Source organism: Citrus clementina, unplaced genomic scaffold, assembly GCF_000493195.1.
Source record: "Citrus clementina cultivar Clemenules unplaced genomic scaffold, Citrus_clementina_v1.0 scaffold_5, whole genome shotgun sequence".
Taxonomy (NCBI): domain Eukaryota; kingdom Viridiplantae; phylum Streptophyta; class Magnoliopsida; order Sapindales; family Rutaceae; genus Citrus; species Citrus x clementina.
The window spans coordinates 2,860,259-2,886,746 of NW_006262201.1; the positions used below are offsets into that span (position 1 = coordinate 2,860,259).

General features: G+C 35.4%; 2 protein-coding genes, 1 long non-coding RNA gene and 1 pseudogene across 3 annotated transcripts; 1 reads left to right on the top strand and 3 right to left on the bottom strand.

The window, feature by feature from the left end:
* Positions 1–86: 86 nt before the first annotated feature.
* On the top strand, positions 87–4,562 carry LOC112098402 (annotated as a pseudogene).
* Positions 4,563–6,649: 2,087 nt separating this feature from the next.
* Positions 6,650–11,215, bottom strand: LOC112097714 (putative disease resistance RPP13-like protein 1). Its single transcript, XM_024183088.1, has one exon. It carries the CDS (start codon positions 11,213–11,215, stop codon positions 6,650–6,652), a length of 4,566 nt encoding a protein of 1,521 aa, XP_024038856.1.
* Positions 11,216–13,879: 2,664 nt separating this feature from the next.
* LOC112098408 lies at positions 13,880–17,559 on the bottom strand. The gene is made up of 7 exons (XR_002905524.1): positions 16,837–17,559; positions 15,596–15,701; positions 15,465–15,493; positions 14,680–14,799; positions 14,540–14,597; positions 14,287–14,452; positions 13,880–14,203 (listed from the first exon to the last, which is right to left on the bottom strand). It is a non-coding gene; the product is annotated as an uncharacterized LOC112098408 (long non-coding RNA).
* Positions 17,560–20,445: 2,886 nt separating this feature from the next.
* LOC112098407 (putative disease resistance RPP13-like protein 1) lies at positions 20,446–25,144 on the bottom strand. The gene is made up of 2 exons (XM_024184679.1): positions 22,656–25,144; positions 20,446–22,623 (listed from the first exon to the last, which is right to left on the bottom strand). Exons 1-2 carry the CDS (start codon positions 24,937–24,939, stop codon positions 20,495–20,497), a joined length of 4,413 nt encoding a protein of 1,470 aa, XP_024040447.1. The 5' UTR covers positions 24,940–25,144; the 3' UTR covers positions 20,446–20,494.
* Positions 25,145–26,488: the final 1,344 nt, after the last annotated feature.

Genomic DNA, 26,488 nt, shown 5'->3' on the forward strand with positions numbered 1-26,488 from the left:
TAAATATATAATCCCAAGAAAACCAGTAATAATAATGGAATCCTCCGTAAACAAATAATTAAATAATAGCAAATAATAAGTGGACAAAGCTAAGTTCCAGAGATGATATAGGAAATTCTCCCGCACGACACGGCAGAAACAAACTTTCCCTTTCATTTTCTTTTCTCTTTCTCGCTCTCCAAACAGAGCAAAAGGACCGTGGCAAGATTCTTCACTTCCATCCAAAATCATGAGCAACGAATAGTGAGCCTCCCTGTTTCCTTCCTTTTTTTGATATTAACCTTGTTAACATATACTCATTTTAATTTGACAATACTTCAACTTTTTTTATTTTTTTGCCTTTTCATTTTTTTTGTTGAAGCAATTATCTGTTCAAGCTGTTGCTCATCGGAGACTCGTCCGTCGGAAAGTCTTGCCTGCTGCTCCTATTTGCTGTCTGTTGACTTTTCCTTTCCCTTCTTATTTTCTTTTTTTATATTAATTACTTTCTATTTTAGCTTTTTGTTCTCTGAATTTGTGTTATTAAAATGATAATTTAGATGATAAATAATTGTTATTCTTGTAAATTTCGGTTTTCATTACGTTAATTGTTAGTTTTTAGGTTTATTAATGTAATTTTTTTTTTCAATTTTTCAGGATGATTCTTATGTCATAGCTACATCAGTACCATTGGAGTTGATTTTGTGAGTCTCTCTTCTATATATATGTATATATGTGTATAAGTTATAATATGAGTCTATGTACGTGTATGTATGTATGTGTATGCATATGGGGAAAGAAATGTTGGCAGACTTCAGCATTTTACTCTTTTTTTTTTTTTTTTGGCAGAAAATAAGAACTGTGGAGCTGGATGGGAAGACGATCAAACTGCAGATTGTGAGTCAAAATTTCCTTTTATCTTGTATTGAGAGAAATTCGATTTGTCTTATTTAGTGAAGGTTATTTTCAAGAACCTTGTCTTATTTTCTTTGTTTGAAGAGTGGTATGTTGAAATGAGTGTATTTGTCTTATAAACATCATTTAGGTAATGTCTTATGTTTGATTGTTTTTAATCTGTTTAGTGGGACACTGCTGGACAGGAGCGTTTCAGGACTATAACTAGCAGTTATTACCGAGGAGCCCATGGAATCATAGTAAGGAGCCTTCCCGTTCTTGGTTTAAATCAGAAAGTTTGTGATTTACATGTGACATCTTAACAGCATTGTATGTGTTTATTAACTTATTTTTCATCTTTCATTAAGCAGTACATTTTCCAATAAATCTGTATACAAGATGATGTAGTCCAAGAATGGGAGCCATAATATGATGCAAATTGTCTAATAAATTCTTATGACATATGATGTTGTCGGAAGTAAAAGTCTTGCAATGCTGTATTCTCTTTTAAGAAAGAATAAGTGGTAATTTTGTTTTTCCAATTTTTTAATTGAGCAACTGTATGAGATTAATTAAATGTGTTGGGATTTCAACAGATTGTCTATGATGTAACTGGGATGGAGAGCTTCAATAATGTCAAGCAGTGGTTGAATGAGATTGACAGATACGCAAATGACAGTGTATGCAAGCTTCTAGTTGGGAACAAATGCGATTTAGTTGTGAACAAGGTTGTGGACACACAGACAGCCAAGGTATATTCATGACTTTTGTCGCCTGAACTTTGAATATAATTTTAAACTCTTCTCAAGTGCATTTGCTTGGTAAGTTTCTGCATACCCAGGACACTCAAACTTTGGACAGTCTGTATCTCGAGTTGGAATCTTTTCTGTCAATACGACTTGTTAAAATAAGGGTTATTATTGTTTGAATCATTCAAGAATTGCAATAAATCTAAAGTCCATAAAAAATATGATTCCATCATTTTACTATTATATCTAGACAAAATCCATTATTTTACTACATTTCATTGGCACCGATAGTTGACCTGTTGGCTGACTGATAAAATATCAATTTTGCACTTTATATTAATTATTTTTTGGTTAAAAAATAACACACAAAGTATTACAATATTATAAATTCAAAATATAAAGTAGTTAAAAATAATTCCTATTAGCCTATGAATATAATATTTGATACCTCTATTTGTGTAATTTTTTTCCAATGGTGAAATTGTTATTTTTTTTGTACTAACGGAAATGTAGTAAAATCATAAGTTTTGTAAAGATATAGTAGTAAAATGATAGACTAAAATACTTCTTGTAGTTGTTTGATATATTGTAATTCTTAAAGTAGTCAATTGATAATATCCCCTAAAATAAATGTTCGTAATATGTTCTCATTTTAATGCAACTGATTGTTTAATAAAATTGTATTTCTTTGTTAATCTTTTATCATGTGCATGCTCAGTGAGAATTTGACTTACTAGAACACAAGTTTGACTTTTCATTTAAATGTCTCTTGTATCATATCCTTCAATGTTGAGTGTGATTCCAATAAAATTGAGTAGGGAGATCCTTAAATACCTTTTCCTTTTTTCCAAGGGCCTGCCAAATTGCTCTAAGTGGCTCTACCCTTTATCAATGAATAATGAAAATAAAATTTTTATTAAAGCATTTTGTTCCTTAAATGGTGACTAATAGTACCCCTTTTTTTGGAGAGGAAAGCCAAACATGCCCAAAGAGAATCATTTACTTTCCTCTAATGTATTTTCTAATTCGTTTTGAGCCTTGAATGTCTGTTTTGGTGCGTATTCTCATTCCATGTCGAATCTTATCCATATGGACAACCCCACTTACAAAAAAGTCTAATGAATCTATTGAAGTTCATATGAGGTTTGTGCTTTAGATTTAGACCTCTCTCTCTCTCTCTCTCTCTCTCCACTTACATGTCTTTCACTTACCTGTTTGCATGCACGCCCATGCACACACTTTCAAGATAATACACGGTCACTCGTACTTGTGTTTTGGTTGAATTACTGGCTGCTAACCTCTGTAATTCAGTTTGAAACTTGCCACCCTTAGTGCTTCACTCAAATGGTTGGTTAGGGTGAGATCTGTATCGTTTTCCTGGTCTCTTTCCAAGGTTATCTAAAGGGATTTGGCAGTCTGATTCTTTAGGGAATATCATTGCATAAGATATCTATTGTTTGTTAATGAATAATTTCTATTTAACTAGTTATCTATATAAATTGGTAAATTTTAACTGCATAATTTGCATGCAATAAGATTTTATAAGAATCTTGTTTTCAACTCATGACTTAGACTAATGTGATATGTTGAGCATTAAGCTACAAGATCTGAACATCAAAGTGCTTCACAATGTTAAGGAGAAAGCATCTTTTTCTGCTTCTTCATGTGATTTAAAGTTTCCAAGGTACTTATTCTATAAAATATCTTTCAAGACTTTGGAAATGCTTTTATGTATGACTGAGAGAAACTTGTTGGGTTGGTTTTTAGCAACAGACGGAGTTATGGACTTTGTGTTGACTTGTTAATGATTAAGACAGTACATCGGCTGATCTATTGGCATCAAGCAGCAGATGCAGAAATTATGGGTGGCATGTCATTGTATCCAAATAATGTACTACATTGATTTTTCTGACTTTCTGTTGGTCTCCGAGTGAAATGCAGGCATTTGCAGATGAACTGGGGATTCCTTTCCTGGAGACGAGTGCCAAAGATGCAATCAATGTGGAGCAGGCTTTCTTGACCATGGCCGGTGAGATTAAGAAAAAGTAAAATCACTTAACTCTTTCCTTCTTGCCGACTGTTCTTATTCAACAATCACCATTATTGCTGGTTATGTGCATTGTGATGAAAATTCTGCAATGAATAACTTTTTACCTAATGTTTTCTGTTGGAACAAATTACTCTGGTAGAAAAGCCCTACAGGGTTTGAGAAATCCCATGATGTGATGATTGTGAGCATTTTAGACACCGTGTATGGGTTTATTTTGTGACTATAAAATGTTAAGATTGTTTCTAGTTTTGGTTTGTAGTGCATAAAAGGATTCAAAATTTGACATCTGTCTAAATCAGATTAATAACATGATAATGTACATATGCAAGATGTGAGGAATTGTTTTATCTCACCCCTAAACTTTAAGAAATTGAAACATTATCATTCAAAATATTTACCATTTCCAGAATTGATAGTTAGTCTATTTGAGCAGTGACTGGTGGTTATCATGAACTGATGTGTGGTTGTGGTGTCAAATCTTGGTGAAACCTGTTGTCATCTGCCGGTTAACATAGCTAGTCTCTGAAATAATTTCTTGATTCACTAATTATGAGTTCAAATTTGATGCAGAATGGGCAACCAGCCTACTGCAAACAAATCTTCTGGAACAGTTCAGATGAAGGGACAGCCAATCCAGCAAAACAGCAACTGCTGTGGTTAGCCGAGCATCTTATTTTACTTCTACATGTTAGCTGACTGATTGTATACAGTTTTAACTATGTTGACTGCATTATCTTATGAGTCTTTTAATATGTCAAATATTTATTTCCTGCTTTAAGTTCTTTCCGTTTATAACAAATTTAATTTCTTGCTTCATTGCATTCCAAATTCCTGTCAATTTACGAGGGAAAAAGAAAAGGGAGACGAAATCGGAGAAAATGCTCAAATTTGTTTGTTTATTGTCGTGACCCTCTTGTAGCTTGTCTATGACCTGGAAGTCCGGTCATATCGGATGGGTAAAGTTACCAAAACGGCATCATTTTGGGTGAAATATCATATTTGATAATATTTTTATGCAACAAAAAAATGTTCGCAGTACCCTTTTCACATTGTGAAGCGCATGATCGGATGAGAGCAGTCTGGATTCTGGCATCACAAGCTAATGCTTTGATTTGCTTAGTTTGTTTTTTGTTTCTGATATTTTCTTGGCATTGGGTGGGATATTGTTTCTCTTTTGAGTTTCCTTTTTTTTTTTTTTTTGATTATGGAATTTGGAGATAGTGTACATGTATGAAGATGACGTAATCAAGTTGTTTTGATAAATTTCCCTGGTCGGTTTACTTCACTAACCATTAATGCGCAAAACCTCCTGATGACCCTAAAAAATCCCGTACATAATTAAAGAATTTCAATTTTATATGTACAAAAATAAATAACTCTCAAATATATTATTTGATAATTCCAAAAACAACTATTCACTCTAATAAATCTCGTAGGAAATACATGGTCTATATTGTAAGTCTTTTCGAGACTAATTCAAAATACGAAGGACATATAATTGACCTCTACAGAACTCTAAATATCATAAAGAACTTTAAATAAATTTATATACGCATCACAATTAATTACAGCCTTGATACTTCATTTGGTTTTTGTTAATTTTCTATACAGTTGTGCTGTGCATAAAAGTTTTGTTAAATGAAATCGGTAGGTGAGGGTTAATTAATCAATTAATTAAGATCCAGTTAATGTAATTAATTTTATTTGATTTTTTTAATTCGAGTTCTAAATTAATCAATTAATTTAGATTCATGTGAAATTGAAGTGAATTAGTTTCGATCTGTTTTTGGTCCTATGTTTGTATGTGTTTACTCTTACTTTTCTTTTTGTTTAAATTTTCGTTTTCTTATTTTTTCCTGAATAAATTTCTGAGCTTTATTTGAGTATGATGATTGATTTGTGATTTTAATTTGTGACTTTTTTTTTTGGAATTTAAATCTGAATGCTTTTTAAGTTGAATCTGAATGTGTTGGGCTGCGATTTAATTGAGTGATGTGTGAGCGCAAAATATACAATAACTGATAAATTATATTTATAAATATTAATAGCGATGGCACATAAACAATTAATTCAAGAACTCGCCCAAAGTGCATTAATTTGAAGAGTATAAATAACATTGCAATACAATCTAGCCCTTACGTGTTTAATTAGCAATTACACGAACATTATAACACTCTGTTGCTGATGCGGCAGCTAGTAATTCTTCTGGTGAAGATATTAAGGCTGTTAAAGCTAAAATGTAATCAGAGAAATATAATGCATTCCCTTAGTTTGCTTTTTGTTTTTGATATTTGTTTGGCTAATGCTTTGCTTAGATTGCTTTTTGTTTTTGAGATTTTATTGGCTTAGTCATGGTATATTGTTTTCTCTTCTAATTTTCTATTTTTGTCGTTATGGGATTTGATGATGGTGTACACATACGAAAATTATGTAATAAAGTGCTTTCAATAAATCATGGTCGGTTTACTATTAATTAATTAAATTTAATTAACTCAAATTACTCTTGTACACAACCAAAATAATTTCAATTCTACGATATGTATACACACGCGCACACACAAACAAAAAGTAATTAACTTTCAAATATTTGCCATGCTATTTTAATAAATAGTACTTGAGAATATATATATCCAACAGGTAAAATTTCAAAACAATATTTGCCGAAGTCTGATGAAGAGAATATACACGCACACACATATATAACCGTACAGCAGAAGGATAAATAAAAGAAAATAAAGTTTCAACAGCTGAATAATGCAAACTCATTTTTTTTAACAAGCATTTTATTGTTTAATTTAAAAAATTCGAAAACCGATTGGTCTTATATACATGATAAAGACTCACCGACGCCGAACCATATTCATTTAAATTAGTTTTCAACTGAGATTTGAATTTTGAAATTACATACACAAACACGCTCAATTTAAAAATAAAAAATAGTAATTATAAAATATTTCTGTCGTCCTCCATTCAATTATCAAAAAACGACTTTATAATCGATTTTAACATAAGGTATATGGGTTAACAAGTCCCAATATTGTCCTCCATCCTTTCTGCACTTCTCTTCTATCAACGGACATCTCCAGATCTGTAATTGCAAAAGTGAGGAAGGCAGGCCCTTCTCCGGAAAGTATTTAAGCTTGGGACATCCATGGAGTCGCAATTCAGTGAGGTTTTGAAGATCAACAATTGAAGAAGGTAGGCGTTCCAGATTTGAAAATAAAAGAATGCTCAGAGATGTTAGAGAGGCAGGAAGAGGAAGCGCGGTCCCTAATCTTTTGTCCTCTAGTGGAAATGACACCATGTCGTCATAACATCCTCCGATTTCTAGATGTCGCATAGAGGAGAATCTGTGAAATCCCCGACCCCGCTCAACCATTGACTTCCAAATCTCCATATTACCCCTGATATGAAGTGACTGAATCTTGGTGGGAAGGCCATCTTCTTCAAGGCTTGGAAGCTCACCTCCTATTCTTAATTCTTGAACAGAAGTCAGGTTGTGCAATCCCTTGGGTAAGGCCTCTAGTCTCTTGCACCAACGGATACAGAGCTTAGTGACTTTCGCACAAGGCAGTCCCCCTTCGGGAAAGGACACCAGATTTCCACACCTCTCTACACTAATCTCTCGAAGCTGGTGGAGATTATGTAAACCACTCGGTAAAATTTTCAGATTTTCACACTCAGAAATGTAGATATCTTCAAGAGATGTGTTGTTGTCCAACCTTTCTGCTATTGACTCCAGATTTCCACACATCTGTATACTAATCTTTCGAAGCTGGCGGAGATTATGTAAACCACTCGGTAAAATTTTCGGACTTTCACAATTAGAAATTCTGATTGTTTCAAGGGATGTGTTGTTGTCCAATCTTTCTGCTATTGACTCCAGCTTTGAACATCCATAAACATCAAGGGACTTAAGAGACGAAGGTAGATTGCCAACTTCAAGGGACTCAAGCGTGGCAGGTAACTCGTTTTGTGAAAATATACATGTCAGTGATGGACAATCCCTAATTTCCAACTCCTCGAGAAGAGATGAGGTGTACCTTCTGCCGCTGCTACTCTGGATGCCCTCTTCCACTGTCAAAGTCCTTATATTATCGCAACGCCAGATCTTCAACTTCTTAAGGCTCGATGGTAGCTGGACAGCAGCAATATATGTCAACGAACAACAATACTGAATATTCAAGATCTCGAGAGACGAATGGGTGTCGCACATCCATGCCTCTGGTAACGATTTCAGTGCATCACAATGCCCAATCTGAATTTCCTTCAACTTGGAAGGCAGAGCAACCTCAGGAAACGAAACAAGGGAACTGCAGTTGTAGATTTCTATCTCTCTCAAGGAACTGAGGCTGAACGATGATTGTGGCAGCTTCACAAGGCCTTCGCATCGGTTCAATTCTAGATATTCAAGTCTGCTTGACAATTCGCAGAGCTGCTGTTGTTGGTCTTTCTCTTCCTCCGCCACCAAGGATTGAAGTTTGGGACAGCTGTCAATCGTCAGTCTTTTGAGAGAGCAAATGTCTTGCAGTAATTCGTTATGACTCTTCCATATATATGTTTCATTTTTAATATTATTTATCCCCAATTTTTCCAGTTTTGGTAGTCGCGGCTTCAATGGCCCTGCGAGAAACACTTGATTTGATGCATCTCTACAAACCACTGAATTCTGTGAGCCGAGATGATCGGTTGCACTTCTCCACACAACCTTTTTACATCCATTAATCTCTAATTTGCAAAGAGCTGGAAGACTCGTAACTGAAACTGACAATTCTTCACATCCTCCAATAACAAGCATCTCCAATGCAGGAAGGCATTCTGGCAATGTTCCTTGTAGTTTAGAACATCTTGAAATGCGAAGCTCGCTCAATTTCGGAAACCCTTCAACTCCCTGACCAGATCTAAGAGGAATCCAGTCTTCCCATTCTTGCAAGTCTTCAAAACAAAGAGTCTCCAAGCATGGAAAAGGAATCGGGGAATCATTCCCATAGAACTCTGAACCCAAACTCTTTACTCTACTCATTCCACTCACTTCAAGATGCTTTAGAGAGGGTAGTTGCCCGACTGACGGCAGGGTAGTACACACGCCGCAATCTTGAAAATCTAAGGTCGCTAAATTTGAGAATAAGGAATCTCCCAACCAAGTTGGAAATTCTTTACCTCCATAGCCACCGATACAAATTTGTTCCAGATTTTCATGAGGTTTTAGCATGTCGAGCACATCCTTTTCAGTTTCTGCCTCCCTTGAAGACAAACCATCGGTACTCCGTGTCCATCGAAACCTTAACACTTTAAGATTCTTCTTTCCATTCAATTGAGCCTCCTTTGCATCACCAATGTCTTTTACGTTCTCCAATTTTGAAATGTTAAGTGTCCCACGAAGATGCGTCAACAATTTTAGCTCTCGTATCCCGGAACCACTGTCTTTTCCCACAACAAAATTACACAGCGTCTGAAGGCAAGTCAACTTACCAATTCCTAGTGGCATCTCCTCCAATGAACCTGTATATGAATTATTGAGATGATGCAATTTGATGAGATTTCCCATGTCTGCACACAACTTCTTCAGTCGCAGACAGCCCTCCAACAGAAGGGTGTGCAAATTGTAAAGCGTGTTGACTGATTCAGGCAGAGTTATAATGCCAGTTCGCGATAAGTTAAGGTACCTTAAATACCTCAAATCACTAATTGAATCCGGTAGCTCAGAGATTTGATATCCATGCAGTGAGAAAACCCTCAACCGTTGGAGTTTGAACAACATAGGAAGAATGCTACGAGCCAAGTATCCACGCGAACTATTTGACTGCATTACTCGTAAAAATGTTCGCAAATGTTGGATATCGTACAAGCCCTCAAACCTTTTAACGCCATCATATTTTCCACAAATGTACGATAGATGACGAAGATTTTTGGAAAAACTTTGTTGCTTGTTAACCTCTGAGGTATACTCCATTGTGAAGTATATATCCCCCGCAGCCCATTGAGCAAGGTCGTTGACAAGGTCATGCATCACAAATCGTGATTTATTGTTGCTTGATTGCTGGAAAAAAGATCTTGAACGTAGCTCTTGAAAGAACTTTCGACCTAGATCTTCATTAGGATTCCCACTCTCTTTGTGATCCAAGAAACCCGAAGCACACCATAATAAAATTATCTCCTCCTCTTCAAATTCATAATCCTTTGGAAACAATGAGCAGTATGCAAAGCATTGTTTCAAAGGTGCCGAAAGATAATAGTAGCTCACTCTAAGCGCCGGTATAATGTCACATCTCTCTTCTGGTAAATCCCATATCTTGCAACTGAGCACACCTTCCCAATCACTCCGGTCAAGTTTACCTCGTAAGAGTCCACCAAGAGTTTTCGCAGCTAAGGGCAAGCCGTTGCATTTGATCACTATCTTCTTGCCAATTTCCTCCAATGGCTTGTTTGAACTGAAATCTCTTGTCCCCAAAGAGTGTTGAGCGAACACAGACAGACAATCATCATTTGACAGCTTTTTCAATTGATAAGCCGGAGCAGTCCCCATGATGGCTGCAACCCCTTGATTACGAGCTGTGACAATAATCTTACTTCCCGGTGCGCCAGCTTCAAATGGAAGTCTGAGTCGATCCCAACCATTGTAATTCTCATTCCAAACGTCATCTAAAACAAGCAAAAATTTCTTTTGAGATAACTTCTTCTTCAGCTCCTCTTGAAGCAAATTTAAATCACTGTCATCAGTAGTCTGCTTAGTAATGGATCTTAGAATTGTTTTTGTTAGCCTGATAACATCAAAATCATCAGAGACACAAGTCCATGCCTTGAGATCAAAATGACCCTGCACTCGAGCATCATTATAGACAAGCTGAGCGAGAGTGGTTTTACCCAGCCCGCCCATGCCTATGATAGGAATAACAGAGAATTCACCATCATTTCTCAAATCATCCCTCAACAACAATTCAACAATTTCCTTCTTTTCTGCTTCCCTGCCAAATACCTTGGCTTCATTCACCAAAGAGGTTGTGGGTAGTCTTTGCCTGCCTTTTCTGGACCTCCCAGCTGAACTTTCTTTCAAATTCAGCAAGTCTTTCTCTGTTAGAATTTCTTGAAATCTGTCGTTGATCCCTTTGATTTTGGACATCAAGGCGAAATCGAACTGAATCGATTGCAGAGTAAAAGTGGTGCTGCAAGTAAGAATGAGCTTCCGAAACTCACTTGTTCTTGTACGACTGCTACTGGGTTGATCCTGAGCCGCAGCGGGATCTCCATTTCCAAGCAGCAACTTCCTCCGGAAAGCCTCAGTTTGAAACTCATCCAACAAGTCTTCAACATCAAAAGCCAAGTTCTGAAGCTCGCCAAGCCACAACTTCACAATCTCATCAGTCCTCTTCTTCTCCTCAGCATCAGCAAGCACCGCCTTGATCTTCAAAAGCATCGCCTTCCACTTCATTAGATCGGCCCGGATTTGATCTTGGCGTGGAAACAACCGAATCCCCACTGAAGCTAACTTATAGACCAATAACTCAACGGACGCCGTCAGGATTGCCTCTCCGATGATTGACATTTTTTTTCTTTTTTTTTTTGTTTTGCAAAGAAAGAAACAGAATTTTGAGTTTTGAAAAGCAAAATGAGAAAATTGAACAGTAAGTGGGCAGAGTCAAGCAAAATGCGCGTAACAAGTCTTCCGCTTATTGTTTATTCCAGTAAAGTGAAAATAAAAACAGAGCCCACCACCCATTAATAATTTAGCAATTCACCAATCACCAGTCACCACCACTCGTTACCATGAATATAATAAATTGCACCTTGATATTTGCAGTGTCCAGCAACATTGACCCAGTGTCCGGGTAAATGCTGAATAAAGAGGAAAATGGAATGTATCCACTACGAACCTTCGCTTTACAAGTCTTCAAACTCATAAACCAAGTTAAATCAAAACGTTTATCTCTCTCTCCCTTTTTGCCATATAATTACTTTATTTATTGAATTAATTTCCATGCTAAAACGAACACTTAAAAGTGCACTATAATTTTTTATGATCACAATGGTAATAAATTTTTTTTATATGAACACTCTTTTTATTTATGAATTTCTCAATTTTTAATATTTTTCTCACTCTTTTAATCTTATTATTTGTATTTTTCTCTTTAAATTTTCTTTATTATTTAATTTTTAAAAAAAATATGAAAAAAAAAATATTATACTTAAAAAATAATAAATATTTTATGGGAGCTTATTGACAATGAAAGAGCACGTGAAAAATCTCACTTCATATAAAACTTTGTGAAAGGCATTTGAATGTGTGGCCACATTTTCCGAACGAAACGATAAGGCTTTAGCCTTATATTTGCAATTAGTTTGTCTTGTAACTAAATTATTGCCGACAAACACCATCATGCTGACAAACCGTGCATGCACGTCCTCAATCACCCACGTCCTCTACTTGTTTGAACCGTGATTCTCAAAGACTTCGACATCGTATTTCCCATTATTTCCCGTACTTTATGCATTATTGTTTTGTATGGCTTTTGGTGTTTGCGGTGTAGTTAGGGATGGTAGCGGGTAGGGTCTGGTACGGGTTTAACATTACCAAACCCGCATCTACAAAAATTTTTAACAAAGCCCATTTACTGTGGGTTTGGCTGGTGTGCCTAGAGCTGGCAATATTTGACACGATCCGATTATCCGACACGAACACGACATAAATAAATGGGTATGGGTCGTCAAATTTAACACGATTATTAAATGGGTCGGGTCCGGGTCAACATGATTTTTTTCCGTGTCGGGTTTGGGTTAAAATTCTTGACCCATTTACCCGATCAATGACCCGATTATATTTTCTATCTTAAAATAATTTACATATTCTTATCATTAAAACTCAAATATTAGAGATGATTTTTTTTTATTCTTTAAAAAGGTGAATATAAACACAGTGTTTTATTTATAAAATTTTAAATACATTTAGAGCTTCAATAGTGTAAATGTGTAAAAATTGATAGACATGTATATTTTATAATATTGATATATAATATTATATATATATAATTAAAACCTCAATAGTGTAAATGTGTAATATATTGGTAGATATGTATATTTTATAATATCGATAAATTATGTATGTTTGTATGTACATACGTATGTATGATAGTGTGTAAATATTTGATGTAACTTTTGTTCAATATATAGATATTAAACGGGTTATTGGGTAACCCGATTATTTTTCCGTGTCGGGTTTGGGTCTCAATATTTTGACACGATTATTAAATGGGTCGGGTTTGGGTCGACCTAAATTTGACACGACACGAAGCTGACACGACACGAACACGACCCGATGACCCGTTTTGTCAGCTCTAGGTGTGCCTAGTGGATATTTTGCAAGTTCCCACTTATAAAATCATGCTTGCAACAAAATCTAAAAATTTAAATTACGTAATTCAAATTATAAATTTATAACTGTTGCCTAAAAAAAACCACATAAAATACTTAATTGTAGATTTTATCAATGTAAATGAGAAATGAAAATATCAACATTAAAACAAATACACAAAATATATCAATTTAACACGAATTCTCTAATTCAATTACCAAATAAATAAGTCTATCACAACTCGAAGTGCTTTCAATTATTGTAACTTCAAATCCTTACAAATTACATATTACAGACATGAACACTATGTTTTGACATAGTGGCTTTTGGCTTGTCCAGAGAAATTTAGGATAGATTTTGATGTACTAAGGTTCTGTTTACTATTGAGATTTTGGAACTTTTGAGCCACACTTGAAATTTGTATTATTCTAATAGAGTTGTAGCCTTCGATATGTGATTGGTATTAATCATGTGTTATGTTTACAGCAGTTAAAGGCATATTGAATCAAAATCCACTTTTGATTGAGATTTTAAAGTAGGTTTTTAATTTGATAGCCACTCGAGTTCAAATATTGGAACCATAGTGCTTTATAACCAAGTGAGAGAACTTGTGTCCTAAAAGTTGAGGGCTGCAGATCGAGTTTTACTACCAACAACAAAAGTTGGTGTTAAGACTTTAGTTCCCCTCCTACTAATGGTTAAGGATAATTAGGACTTTACATCCCCTCCTATTAATAGACATGGGTTATTAGGAATTTTAAAAAAAGGTTTAAATATTGAAAAATTAGGTTATAAAATTCATAATACAAGAACAGTAAATCAAGATAAAAATTTAAAAATTTAGAACAATGAGAGCGTAACTTGTAAGTTTCAAAGAAGCATGTGCAGATATATGCGTATCAATACCCATTAGGGGTGGGCATTAAAATCGGGTTAACCCGAACTGAACCTTCAATTTAGCATAGATAATGAATTTATGCCTGTACTCTATAATGCAAATAATATTATGTTTTTAATTCAATTTAGCACCCTACAAGAAGAGATTACCTTATCGCTTCCAATCCTTCCTTTAGATCTAAGCCACTTCATGAACTTCTTGATCCTTGATTCGTTCCAAAATGTGATAGGAAGTATATTCCTATCAGGCTGATTGTTGTCATATGCACCATTATGGAGATAAAAGATCTGCATGAGCAACTTATAATTAAGAAGAATAATATTATTCATGGTAAGCATATGCTCAACTTTAGTTGCAGAAACTATGTCACCTGTAGGAAGTGCAAAGAAATTCCAATGTATGCTGCTTGTTGTTTCCACTATTTCATTGTCACCAGAATGTGAGTTTGAATGACCCATCCTTTTATCTCTCTTTTTGTACCTTGCCTTTTGTTCGGGAGGAAGTTCTTTGTAGGTTTTCCCAATATGTTTTCATAACTGTCAAAATGATAATGAATATGTCTTAAAACATAAAAAACTCACAAAATAATATCTGTACATGCTACATTTAATGAATATACTAACCCCAATCGTAACGGACAAATCTAAATTTTCACTTCTCAAACGCTTAACTTCTTCATTGCTGCAAAAGCATAACATCTAATTACTGATATTTGGTATGGGCGTGTTTCTTTCCCGATAGGTAAATCACAACGACTACTTACAAGTAAGAGACAAATCCATAAGTTGAAGAAGTTGGAATTGCATCCTGACCATTTGCTTTTAGAATAAGAGCACTTTTTTTCTGTAAGCCCCCTAGTAGTTGTTTACGCTTTCGTCGGTGACTGTCCAAGAAAAATTTTAAATAATTAAGTGAAGGATAATTATTCCATCAATATGTATTAAATTTTTTTTAAAAAAATGAGTTCCCCCACCTGCTATTCAAAGTCACTGTGTACTCCTTACTTTTTAATCTATAAACATTCCATATATGGTGGAATTCAAGCACAAATTATAATTTTATTTTATTTTTTTTCCTCATTTATACCAATGAAGAAAAAGATGACAAGAATAACAAAGGAAAGATCTTTATTTTTGCCCAAGACTAAGACCTCTCACACACTCACAATAAATGAATGACAGAGTGAAAAAAATTGTATATAATAAAGGGATGGGATCAAGAGCTCTCATTTCTTACTACAAAATTTACGAAATCTAAATATTTCAACAACATAAAATTTAATGGATAATGATCTTTGCTGCATACATTAAAATCATGACTATTACCGTGCCCTCAACTTTGCGTCATACAAACAAATTTCATCATGAAACAAAGTACAATGCTTTTTTTTTTAATAAAAACATACATTAAAGGCTGCTGCGAATATGTAGGGGATGATGGGTTGTAACCAAGATCAAAATCAATGCATTGAAACCAATATGACAAAATCCATACTATGAATTATTATAAACACCTAATATAGAGTTAGTATATCAGAGGGATTGATACCTGGAATGTACTTCAGCAAAACAGGACCCCTGAAAATAAGAAAGAAAAGTTTTGCTCAACATTCCAAAAAAATAGAAGAAAGTAGAGCATTTTGTCAGCTCTTTTTTAAAAATTATATCGTTGTAACTTACACAAAATTCCACTTAGCACAATCGTAAGATTAAGATAAAGGCCTGCTTGCTGCACCAGCTTGATAAACTTCAGCAGATCAGAATTCCCCTCCAAGTAATACTAAAACTAATTAAAACAAAAACAAAAACAAAAAAACAAAAAAAGCAAAACATTTACTAAAGAACTTATTTAAAATATTACCCTAGATTTGAGACTACAAGCAAACAGGGCCTTCTGATAAAAACAAATTACATGCCATAAATAAAATTATTACAAGCCCACCAAAGAAATTTTCAGGGTTATAGTGATTACAAACCTTCCCTAACTTTATTTATCTTCACCAATGAAAATAGGTCAACATTTAACATTCTTTTACAACCAAGTACACCAAGTCTTACAATTAAAGGTTTAAGGTTACAAAGCATAGTTACTTAAGACTCTTAGCTTTATCGTAAGGCACCTTAGAAAATTCTATTACCACACAAAAACCTGGGCCTATTTCTTATAAACACGGCAACAATCACATCCAAGGTCAAGCAAATTCAACAACAAGCCCATACGGCATATACCCAGCACATACATTGGCCGATTTGAGGCACAATACAATAGAATATTATCATAAAACCACCACAATATCACTGGATTCGAATACAGGAACAATAGAAATTTAATTGTTCAATTAAATCATTACCCCAAATCACGAATACCAACGAGACTACATTAATTCATGCCACTGGCAGCAGCACATTCTTTAATAAAATCCTTCAAACATAAAAAATCAGCTACATGCAAATCTAGAATTTAAAAGGAAATATACAATAATTTTTTGAAGAGAAGAAATGCCTTTCCACTTATATTCAAGATAATTCAAGAAAATGACAGGCCCCAATTCGCAGCTCATCAAAACAAACCCCATTACTTGCAGTTGCTTGATGCTCGATAATGTTACCTCTCTTTTTTTTTTCAATTTATAATTTTTTCTTTTTTGTGAATAACGGAATCTCAAGATAAAATATTGCAGTATGACTTAATTGTAACTCTATCGGTTCAAAAATAAAAATGAGAAGCCCTAGCAATTATCATTCGATTATCAATCCCTAGAAATCATCTCAATATTTCAAGTAATAATTTCTCAATTGCAAAATCAAATTATTGAAACTGAAATTTCAAGTAATATTAATAAACTAAACTGAAACTTCAAGCATATTTAAATGACATAATAAGATTCTTAATCATATATTAAATTAGAGAGAGAGCTCACCGAAACTATTGGATGACATAAGAGAGAGATACAGCAAGAGAGATGATTTACGACAGTGAAAATTTGAAGCTATGACTGACGAAATGAAGCTGAACGCGAGAAATTGAGCGACGAATTGAAGCGAGAGTGACAGATCGAGTAAGCCTGAGTAAATGGCACTCTTTCGACTACATCTTTGCTCTTTGCTGTGATGGGTGGTGAATATTCTTGAATACCAAGTTCATTGATCCAAAATTCTGGATGTAGGAGAAAACAATAGCAGAGAGAATACGAAGGCTGTTATTTTGAGGAGGAGAGAGAGGCATCACAATCCAACGGTTGTGATTTTTTAGATAAGTCAAGTGATGACATAATAACTTAAAAGCTTCATCTTCCTCTAGCTTCCTTTCGTGAAACCCGAAGCAATTCCTTCCATCTCTACGATATTAACAAAAGCCAAAATTTTCAACCATAATTACAATTAATTTGCTACTTAAACAACGTGAAGTTACAAAATTTTGGTTTCTGAATGCGGAGTTAAAAACCTCTAACATCAATATATTGGGAATTGTGCCCTCATCGTCTTAAGATTATTTGTTAATAATTATGTAGAAAGGAAAAAAGATGGATGATTTCAATTTCCACCAATCGATATGCATGCACGAGTCTGAACTGAGACTGAGAAGACTATTAGTACAGAGATGGAGGAAAATAATCTACTGAAGCACCGAGTTGGCCAATTTGGATTTTTCGGAGAAGGTTGATCTTTAAAGTTCATTGTTTATTCAACCAACCATAAAAAAATTTATTGTTTATTCAACCAATCATAAACAATCTTTTGTATATTAAAAAAAAATTTAAATGTTCCAGATGAAATGGTATTTTGAATATTATCTGCAATATTCACGTGATTGGTACCACGTTTTTTATTTTCTTATTAACAAAATTATTTATTTCGTAGGGACCGCATTCACGCTTCCAAGTTTCTCATACATATGAAATTTAACCATTGCGGTTAATTAGCAAGTTTTGACCTGGGAAGTCGGATCCGGCCCGCATCCACAAGAATCTGAAAGATTCGGATCTGAAAAAATGCGGATTCAGACGTAAGAAATTAAATTCCGCACGGATCCCGATCCGGATCCGAATACAAGTGCATCAAAGCCGGATATTCGGATCCGGCTAATTTTTATATTAAATTAAAATATATATATTAACTTAAAAACAAATTTAACCTAACTCCCACATTCACACGCACTCACAACACTTTACCAGCAGCCGCAACCCACAAATACCTAACACCCAAATCCCCCCAATTCCGTAGGATGTCGCCGTCTGCCTCACGGCCTCGCCTAAGCCTCGTGTCCAAGCCTCGATCTGAGTCGGTTGCTGTCGTTGCGCGCTGCACGCCTCGATCTGAGTCGGTCGCTGCCGCTGCACGCTGCACGCCTCGATCTGAGTGAGTTGCTGCCGCTACACGCTCGATCTGAGTCAGTTGCTGTCGAATCCTCGCCATCGAAGAAGCCTCTTGCCGTCGAATCCTCGCCATCGAAGAAGCCTCTTGCCGTCGAATCCTCGCCATCGGAGAAGCCTCGTCTAAGCACTTTAATTAAAATGGTATTGGCAAGCCTTGTTGAATCCTTTGGCCTTTGTTGATTCAATTTAGTTTAATTTTGAATAAATTTCTTTGCTGATTCGTTTCATCACTTTAATTAAATGCATTAATTTTCAATATAATGTAAATGTTTAATAGGTTTTGGGATTAAGTTTTAATTTGGAAAATTGTTGAATTTTCAAAATTAAAAATTTAAATGAAATCTTGGTGAAACCTGTTGTCATATGCTGATTAACATAGCTAGTCTCTGAAATAATTTCTTGATTCACTAATTATGAGTTCAAATTTGATGCAGAATGGGCAACCAGCCTACTGCAAACAAATCTTCTGGAACAGTTCAGATGAAGGGACAGCCAATCCAGCAAAACAGTTATAAACAACTCTAAATAAATTCATATACGCATTGTAACTAATTACAGCCTTGATACTTCATTTGGTTTTTGTTAATTTTCTATACAGTTGTGCTGTGCATTAAAGTTTTGTTAAATGAAATCGGTAGGTGAGGATTAATTAATCAATTAATTAAGATCCAGTTAATGTAATTAATTTTATTGGATTTTTTTAATTCGAGTTCTAAATTAATCAATTAATTTAGATTCATGTGAAATTGAAGTGAATTAGTTTCGATCTGTTTTTCGTCCTATGTTTGTCTCTGTTTACTCGTACTTTTTTTTTAAAGAGTATAAGTAACATTGCAGTACAGTTAGCCCTTGCGTGTTTAATTAGCAATTGAAAACTACTGTTGCTGATGAGGTAGAACATTATAACACTGTTGCTGATGAGGCAGCTGGTAATTCTTCTGGTGAAGATATTAAGACTATTAAAGCTGAAATGTAATTAGAGAAATATAATGCATTCCCTTAGTTTGCTTTTTGTTTTTTATATTTGTTTTGCTAATGCTTTGCTTAGATTGCTTTTTGTTTTTTGAGATTTTATTGGCTTAGTCATGGGGTATTGTTTTCTCTTCTAATTTCTATTTTTGTTGTTATGGGATTTGATTGTAGTGTACATATACGAAAATTATGTAATCAAGTGCTTTTAATAAATCATGATCGATTTACTATTAATTAATTAAATTTAATTTACTAAAATTACTTATGTACACGATTAAAATAATTTTAATTCCATGATATATATACGCGCGCGCGCACACAAACAAAATGCAATTAACTTTGAAATATAAAATATTTAAAATAATCACCGTACTAACAATATTTGCCAGAGTCTGATGAAGAGAATATACACACACATATATAAGCGTACAGTGGAAGGATAAATAAAAGAAAATAAAGTTTCTACAGCTGAATAATGCAAACTCATTTTTTTTAAGTATTTTATTGTTTAATTCAAAAACCCATTATATACATGATAAAGACTCACCAACGCCGAACCATATTAATTTAAATTAATTTTCAACTGAGATTTGAATTTTAAAATTACATACACAAACACGCCCAATTTTTTTTAAAAAGTACTAACAATAAAATATTTCAACCGTCCTCTGTTTAGCCGCCAAAAACTGATTTACCATTTATTACAACGAAAGGTATACATAGACGGATAAATAATGCTAATCAACCAAGTCCAATCATAATAATTTGATTATCAATATATTAACCATGTCCAATCATAATATTTAATAATCACCAAACTTACAATTCCCAAGTTAGATTATACGTATGAGAATCTAGCAAGTCCAATGATAATAATTTGATTTTTATTATATTAACTGTGTCCAATCATGCTATTTTAATAAAGATCACTCGAATATTTATTTGTCCAACGGGTAAAATTTCAAAACAATTTTTGCCAAAGTCCTCCTCAGCTGAATAATGCAAACCCGTTATGTTATTCTACCATTTCTTAAATTTAAAGCATTCCACCATTTAATAAAAAAATTCAAAAACCCATTATATACAATACAAAAAGCCCACCGACACCAAACCATATTAATTTAAAATAGTTTTCAATTGAGATTTGAATTTTAAAATTACATACACAAACACACCCGATTTTAAAAAATAATAATAATGCTAACAATAAAATATTTCAGCCGTCCTCTGTTCAATCATCAAAAATCCATTTGTCATCTATAGCAACACTCGGTATATGGGTTAACAAGTCCCAATATTGTCCTCCATCCTTTCTGCACTTCTCTTCTATCAACGGACAACTCCAGATCTGTAATTGCAAAAGTGAGGAAGGCAGGCCCTTCTCTGGAAAGTATTTGAACTTGGGACAATCATAGAGATACAAATGAGTGAGGTTTTGAAGATCAACAATTGAAGAAGATAGGCGTTCCAGATTTGGAAAATCTTGAATCCACAGAGACGTTAGAGAGGCAGGAAGAGGAAGCGCGGTCCCTAATCTTTTGTCCTCTAGTGGAAATGACACCATCACCGTGTCGTCATCACATCCTTGGATTATGAGTTCTCGCAGAGAGGAGAATCTGTGAAATCCCCAGCCCCGCTCAATCATTGACTTCCAAATCTCCATATTACCCCAAATACAAAGTGACTGAAGGTTGGTGGGAAGGCCATCTTCTTCAAGGCTTGGAAGCTCACCTCCTCTTCTTATTGTTAATTTTTGAAGAGAGGTCAGATTGTGCAATCCCTTGGGTAAGGCCTCTAGTCTCTCACAATCAGATATCGTCAGCCTCCTGAGTTTCGCACAAGGCAATCCCCCTTCGGGAAAGGACACCAGGTTTCCACAACTCCGTATAGTAATCCCTCGAAGCTGCCGGAGATTATGTAAACCACTCGGTAAATTTTTTAGATTTTCACAATCATCTACACTAATTGTTTCAAGAGATGTGTTGTTGTCCAACCTTTCTGCTATTGACTCCAGCTTTGAACATCCATAAACACGAAGGGACTTAAGAGACGGAGGTAGATTGCCAACTTCAAGGGACTCAAGCGTCGCAGGTAACTCGTTTTTTGAAAATATACATGTCAGTGATGGACAATCCCTAATTTCTAACTTCTCAAGAAGAGATGAGGTGTACCTTCTGTTGCTGCTGCTTCTGCTACTCTGGATGCCCTCTTCCACTGTCAAAGTCCTTATATTATCGCAACACCAGATCATCAACTTCTTAAGGCTTGATGGTAGCTGGACAGCAGCAATATATGTCAACGAATGGCAATACTCAATATACAAGATCTCCAGAGACGAATTGGTGTCGCACATCCATGCCTCTGGTAACGATTTCAGTGCATCACATTCCCCAATCAGAATTTTCTTCAACTTGGAAGGCAGAGCAACCTCAGGAAAGGAAACAAGGGAACTGCATTTGTAGATGTCTATCTCTCTCAAGGAACTGAGGCTGAACGATGATTGTGGCAACTTCACAAGGCCTTCGCATTCTCTCAATCTTAGACATTCAAGTCTGCATGACAACTCGCGGAGCTGCTGTTGTTGGTCTTTCTCTTCCTCCGCGACCAAGGATTGAAGTTTGGGACAGCTGTCAATCGTCAGTGTTTTGAGAGAGCAAATGTCTTGCAGTAATTCGTTATGACTCTTCCATATATGTGTTTCATTTTTAATATTTTTTATCTCCAATTCTTCCAGTTTTGGTATTCGCGGCTTCAATGGCCCTGCGAGAAACACTTGATTTGATGTATCTCTACAAACCACTGAATTCTGTGAGCCGAGATGATCAGTTGCACTTCTCCACACAACCTTTTTACATCCACGAATTACCAATTTGCAAAGAGCTGGAAGACTCCTAATTGAAATTGACAATTCTTCGCATTGTTGAATAACAAGCATCTCCAATGCAGGAAGGTGCTCTGGAAATGTTCCTTGCAGTTTAGAACATCTTAAAATGTGAAGCTCTCTCAATTTAGGAAACCGTTCAACTCCCTGACTGGATCCATGAGGAATCCACTCTTCCCACTCTTGCAGGTTTTCAAAACGAAGAGTCTCCAAGCATGTAAATGGAATTTGAGAGTCATTCCCATAGAACTCTGAACCCAAACTCTTTACTCTACTCATTCCACGCACTGCAAGATGCTTTAGAAAGGATAGTTGCCCGACTGACGGCAAGGTAGTACACACGCCGCAATCTTCAAATTTAAGTGTCACTAAATTTGAGAATGAGGAATCTCCTAACCATGTTGGAAATTTTGTACCTCCATAGCCACTGATACAAAATTGTTCCAGATTTTCATGAGGTTTTAGCATGCGAGGACATCCTTTTCAGTTTCTGCCTCCCTTGAAGACAAACCATTGGTACTCCGTGTCCATCGAAACTTTAACACTTTAAGATTCTTCTTTCCATCCAACCGAGCCTCCTTTGCATCACCAATGTCTTTTACATTCCCTAAATTTGAAATTTTAAGTGTCCCCTGAAGATGTATCAATGACTTTAGCTCTCGTAACCCAGAACCATTGTCTTTTCCCACAGCAAAATTACTCAACGTCTGAAGACAAGTCAGCTTACCAATTCCTACTGGCATTTCCTCCAACGAATCTGTATTTGAATTATTGAGATGATGCAATTTGATGAGGTTTCCCGTGGCTGCACACAACTTCTTCAGTCGCCGACAGTCTTCCAACAGAAGGGTGTGCAAATTGTAAAGCTTGCTGACTGATTCAGGCAGAGTTTTAATCTCAGTTCCAGACAGGTTAAGGTGCCTTAAATACCTCAAATCACCAACTGAATCCGGCAGCTCGGAGATGTGATATCCACGCAAAGAGAAGACCCTCAACCGTTGGAGTTTGAACAACTTAGGAAGAATGCTATGAGCCAAGTATCCACGCGAACTATTTGTCAACATTACTGGTAAAAAAGTTCGCAAATGTTGGATATCGTACAAGCCCTCAAACCTTTTAACGCCATCACATGCTCCACCAATGTACGATAGATGACGAAGATTTTTGGAAAAACTTTGTTGCTTGTTAACCTCTGAGGTATACTCCATTGTGAAGTACATCTCCCCTGCAGCCCAATGAGCAAGGTCGTTGACAAGGTCGTGCATCACAAATCGTGATTTATTGTTGCTTGATTGCTGAAAAAAAGATCTTGAACGTAGCTCTTGAAAGAACTTTCGACCTAGATCTTCATTAGGATTCCCGCTCTCTTTGTGATCCAAGAAACCCGAAGCACACCATAATAAAATTATCTCCTCCTCTTCAAATTCATAATCCTTTGGAAACAATGAGCAGTATGCAAAGCATTGTTTCAAAGGTGCCGAAAGATAATAGTAGCTCACTCTAAGCGCCGGTATAATGTCACATCTCTCTTCTGGTAAATCCCATATCTTGCAACTGAGCACACCTTCCCAATCACTCCGGTCAAGTTTACCACGCAAGAGACCACCAAGAGTTTTCGCAGCTAAGGGCAAGCCGTTGCATTTGATCACTATCTTCTTGCCAATTTCCTCCAATGACTTGTTTGAACTGAAATCTCTTGTCCCCAAAGAGTGTTGAGCGAACACAGACAGACAATCATCATTTGACAGCTTTTTCAAATGATAAGCCCGAGCAGTCCCCATGATGGCTGCAACCTCTTGATTACGAGCTGTGACAATAATCTTACTCCCCGGTGCGCCAGCTTCAAACGGACGGCTCATGTCAACCCAGTCATTGTAATTCTCATTCCAAACGTCGTCTAAAACAAGCAAAAATTTCTTTTGAGATAACTTCTTCTTCAGCTCCTCTTGAAGCAAATTTAAATCACTGTCATCAGTAGTCTGCTTAGTAATGGATCTTAGAATTGTTTTTGTTAGCCTGATAACATCAAAATCATCAGAGACACAAGTCCATGCCTTGAGATCAAAATGACCCTGCACTCGAGCATCATTATAGACAAGCTGAGCGAGAGTGGTTTTGCCCAGCCCGCCCATGCCTATAATAGGAATAACAGAGAATTCACCATCATTTCTCAAATCATCCCTCAACAACAATTCAACAATTTCATTCTTTTCTGTTTCCCTCCCATATACCTTGGCTTCAGTCACTAAAGAGGTTGTGGGTAGTCTTTGCCTGTCTTTTCTGGACCTCCCAGCTGAACTTACGTTCAAACCGAGCGAGTCTTTCTGTGTTACAATATCTTGAAATCTGTCGTTGATCTCTTTGATTTTGGACATTATGGCGTAATCGAACTGAATCGATTGTGGAGTAAAAGTGGTGCAGCAAGTAGGAATGAGCTTCTGAAACTTACTTGTTCTTGTACGACTGCTACTGGGTTGATCCTGAGCCGCAGCTGGATCTCCATTTCCAAGCAGCAACTTCCTCCGGAAAGCCTCAGTTTGAAACTCATCCAGCAAGTCTTCAACATCAAAAGCCAAGTTCTGAAGCTCATCAAGCCACAACTTCACAGACTGATCAGTCTTCTTCTCCTCAGCATCAGCAAGCACCGCCTTGATCATCACCAACATATTCTTCCACTTCTTTAGGTCGGCTTGGATTTGCTCTTGGCGTGCAAACAGCCGAATCCCCTCTGAAGCTAACTTACTGACCAGCAAATCAACGGACGCCGTAAGGATTGCCTCTCCGATGAATGACATTTTTTGTTCTTTTTCTTTTTTTTTGGTTTTGCAAAGAAAGAAAGGAGCAGAATTATGGGTTATGGAAAGCAGAATGAGAAAATGGAACAGGTGAGAAAATGGATAATTAAGCAGAATGAGTTTGTGATTGTGAAGGGTCTGGCCCAGCAAGCTTAGTAGAAATCACGCGTTTATACTTTATTGACCAATGACTAATAATTTGGCAATTCACTCATTAATATTTAGCAATTCACCAATCATCACCACTTGTTACGAAACCATCTCATAAACCAAGTTCGTAGGTCGAGCAGTTAATCCAGTGTCTATTTCCTAGAACCTTCATCTCATAAACAAGTTCAATCAAAACGTTCCTCTCTCTATTTTTTTTTTTTTTCAAAACTCCTAAAACGTTTCTTTTTAGAAATATTTTACTTTATTCATCTAATATGTTATCTAACAAATAGACACAATTGAAATCACTCTAAAGTGAAGATGAAAGGGGAAAAAAATAACCTTCCAACCACCAGTAATTTAGCAAGCTTCACTTTATTCCACCACCAAAGTGTAAATAAAGCCAGCCCCCACCACCATCAATAATTTTGTTGTCTTCTCCTTGACGAACTGGACATGAGTGCACCAAGAATTAATGACAGAATTTTAAAAATAATAATAAGAGAAAAACCTACACATTTTGGACTTAGAGTAGAACCATAATTAATGCTAAAATCTACTCAGCTAACATTTTCAAAATATTGTTCTTTATGATTTTCAAAACCGTGATTAAGGTTCATCTCAAATGTTTGAAGAGAGTCTATCAGTTCTTCTACGTTAAGAATATTAAAATTCTTACTTTTTCTTCAAACATTGAATAATGAAAAAAAAAATTGAATATGGAGGAAAATAGAATGCATCCATCTTCGCTGTAGAAGTCTTCTACTTATAAAAGCAAGTTAGAATAAACGATTTTAATCTCTCTTTTTATTCCTGTAAGTGTACTATATTTTTTTTTATCTCAATGCGAAATCGTATCATAATGTTATATTTCTGTTGTAAAACGAAATTTTAAATAAAACAAATTCGACTTATTTTTTAAAGGTATATATTTAGTAGGTTACTAACATAACTAACAAAACGTGATTATTACACTATTTGTTTTTGTTTTAACTTTATTAATCAATAAGCAAACATGTAATGATTTGTATATATCACTAGCATCACATTATTAGGAGGTATTGCGCTTAGTATTCACAATTTTTGTAAGATGAATTTGTAAGACTAATTAATTTTGATGAAAATGTATCGGTATTAAGATATTATTTAATTCATTAAGTTAACTTGAGGTATTAATATTCACTAATTGTGGTGCTGATTAATTTACTTAACTTGTCACTATTTACAATTAAGAATGAAGTTCAATCAATTTATTAGAAAAAAAAACAAAGATTTGATTTTAATTCTTAGCATTTGATTTCGCTTTGTTTCGCTTTTTTACGTTGCTAAAGAGGCAGTAAAAAGCTTTCTGAATGTCATCAAATGCTTGTATCTTATCTCACAAATTGGCAATATTTGT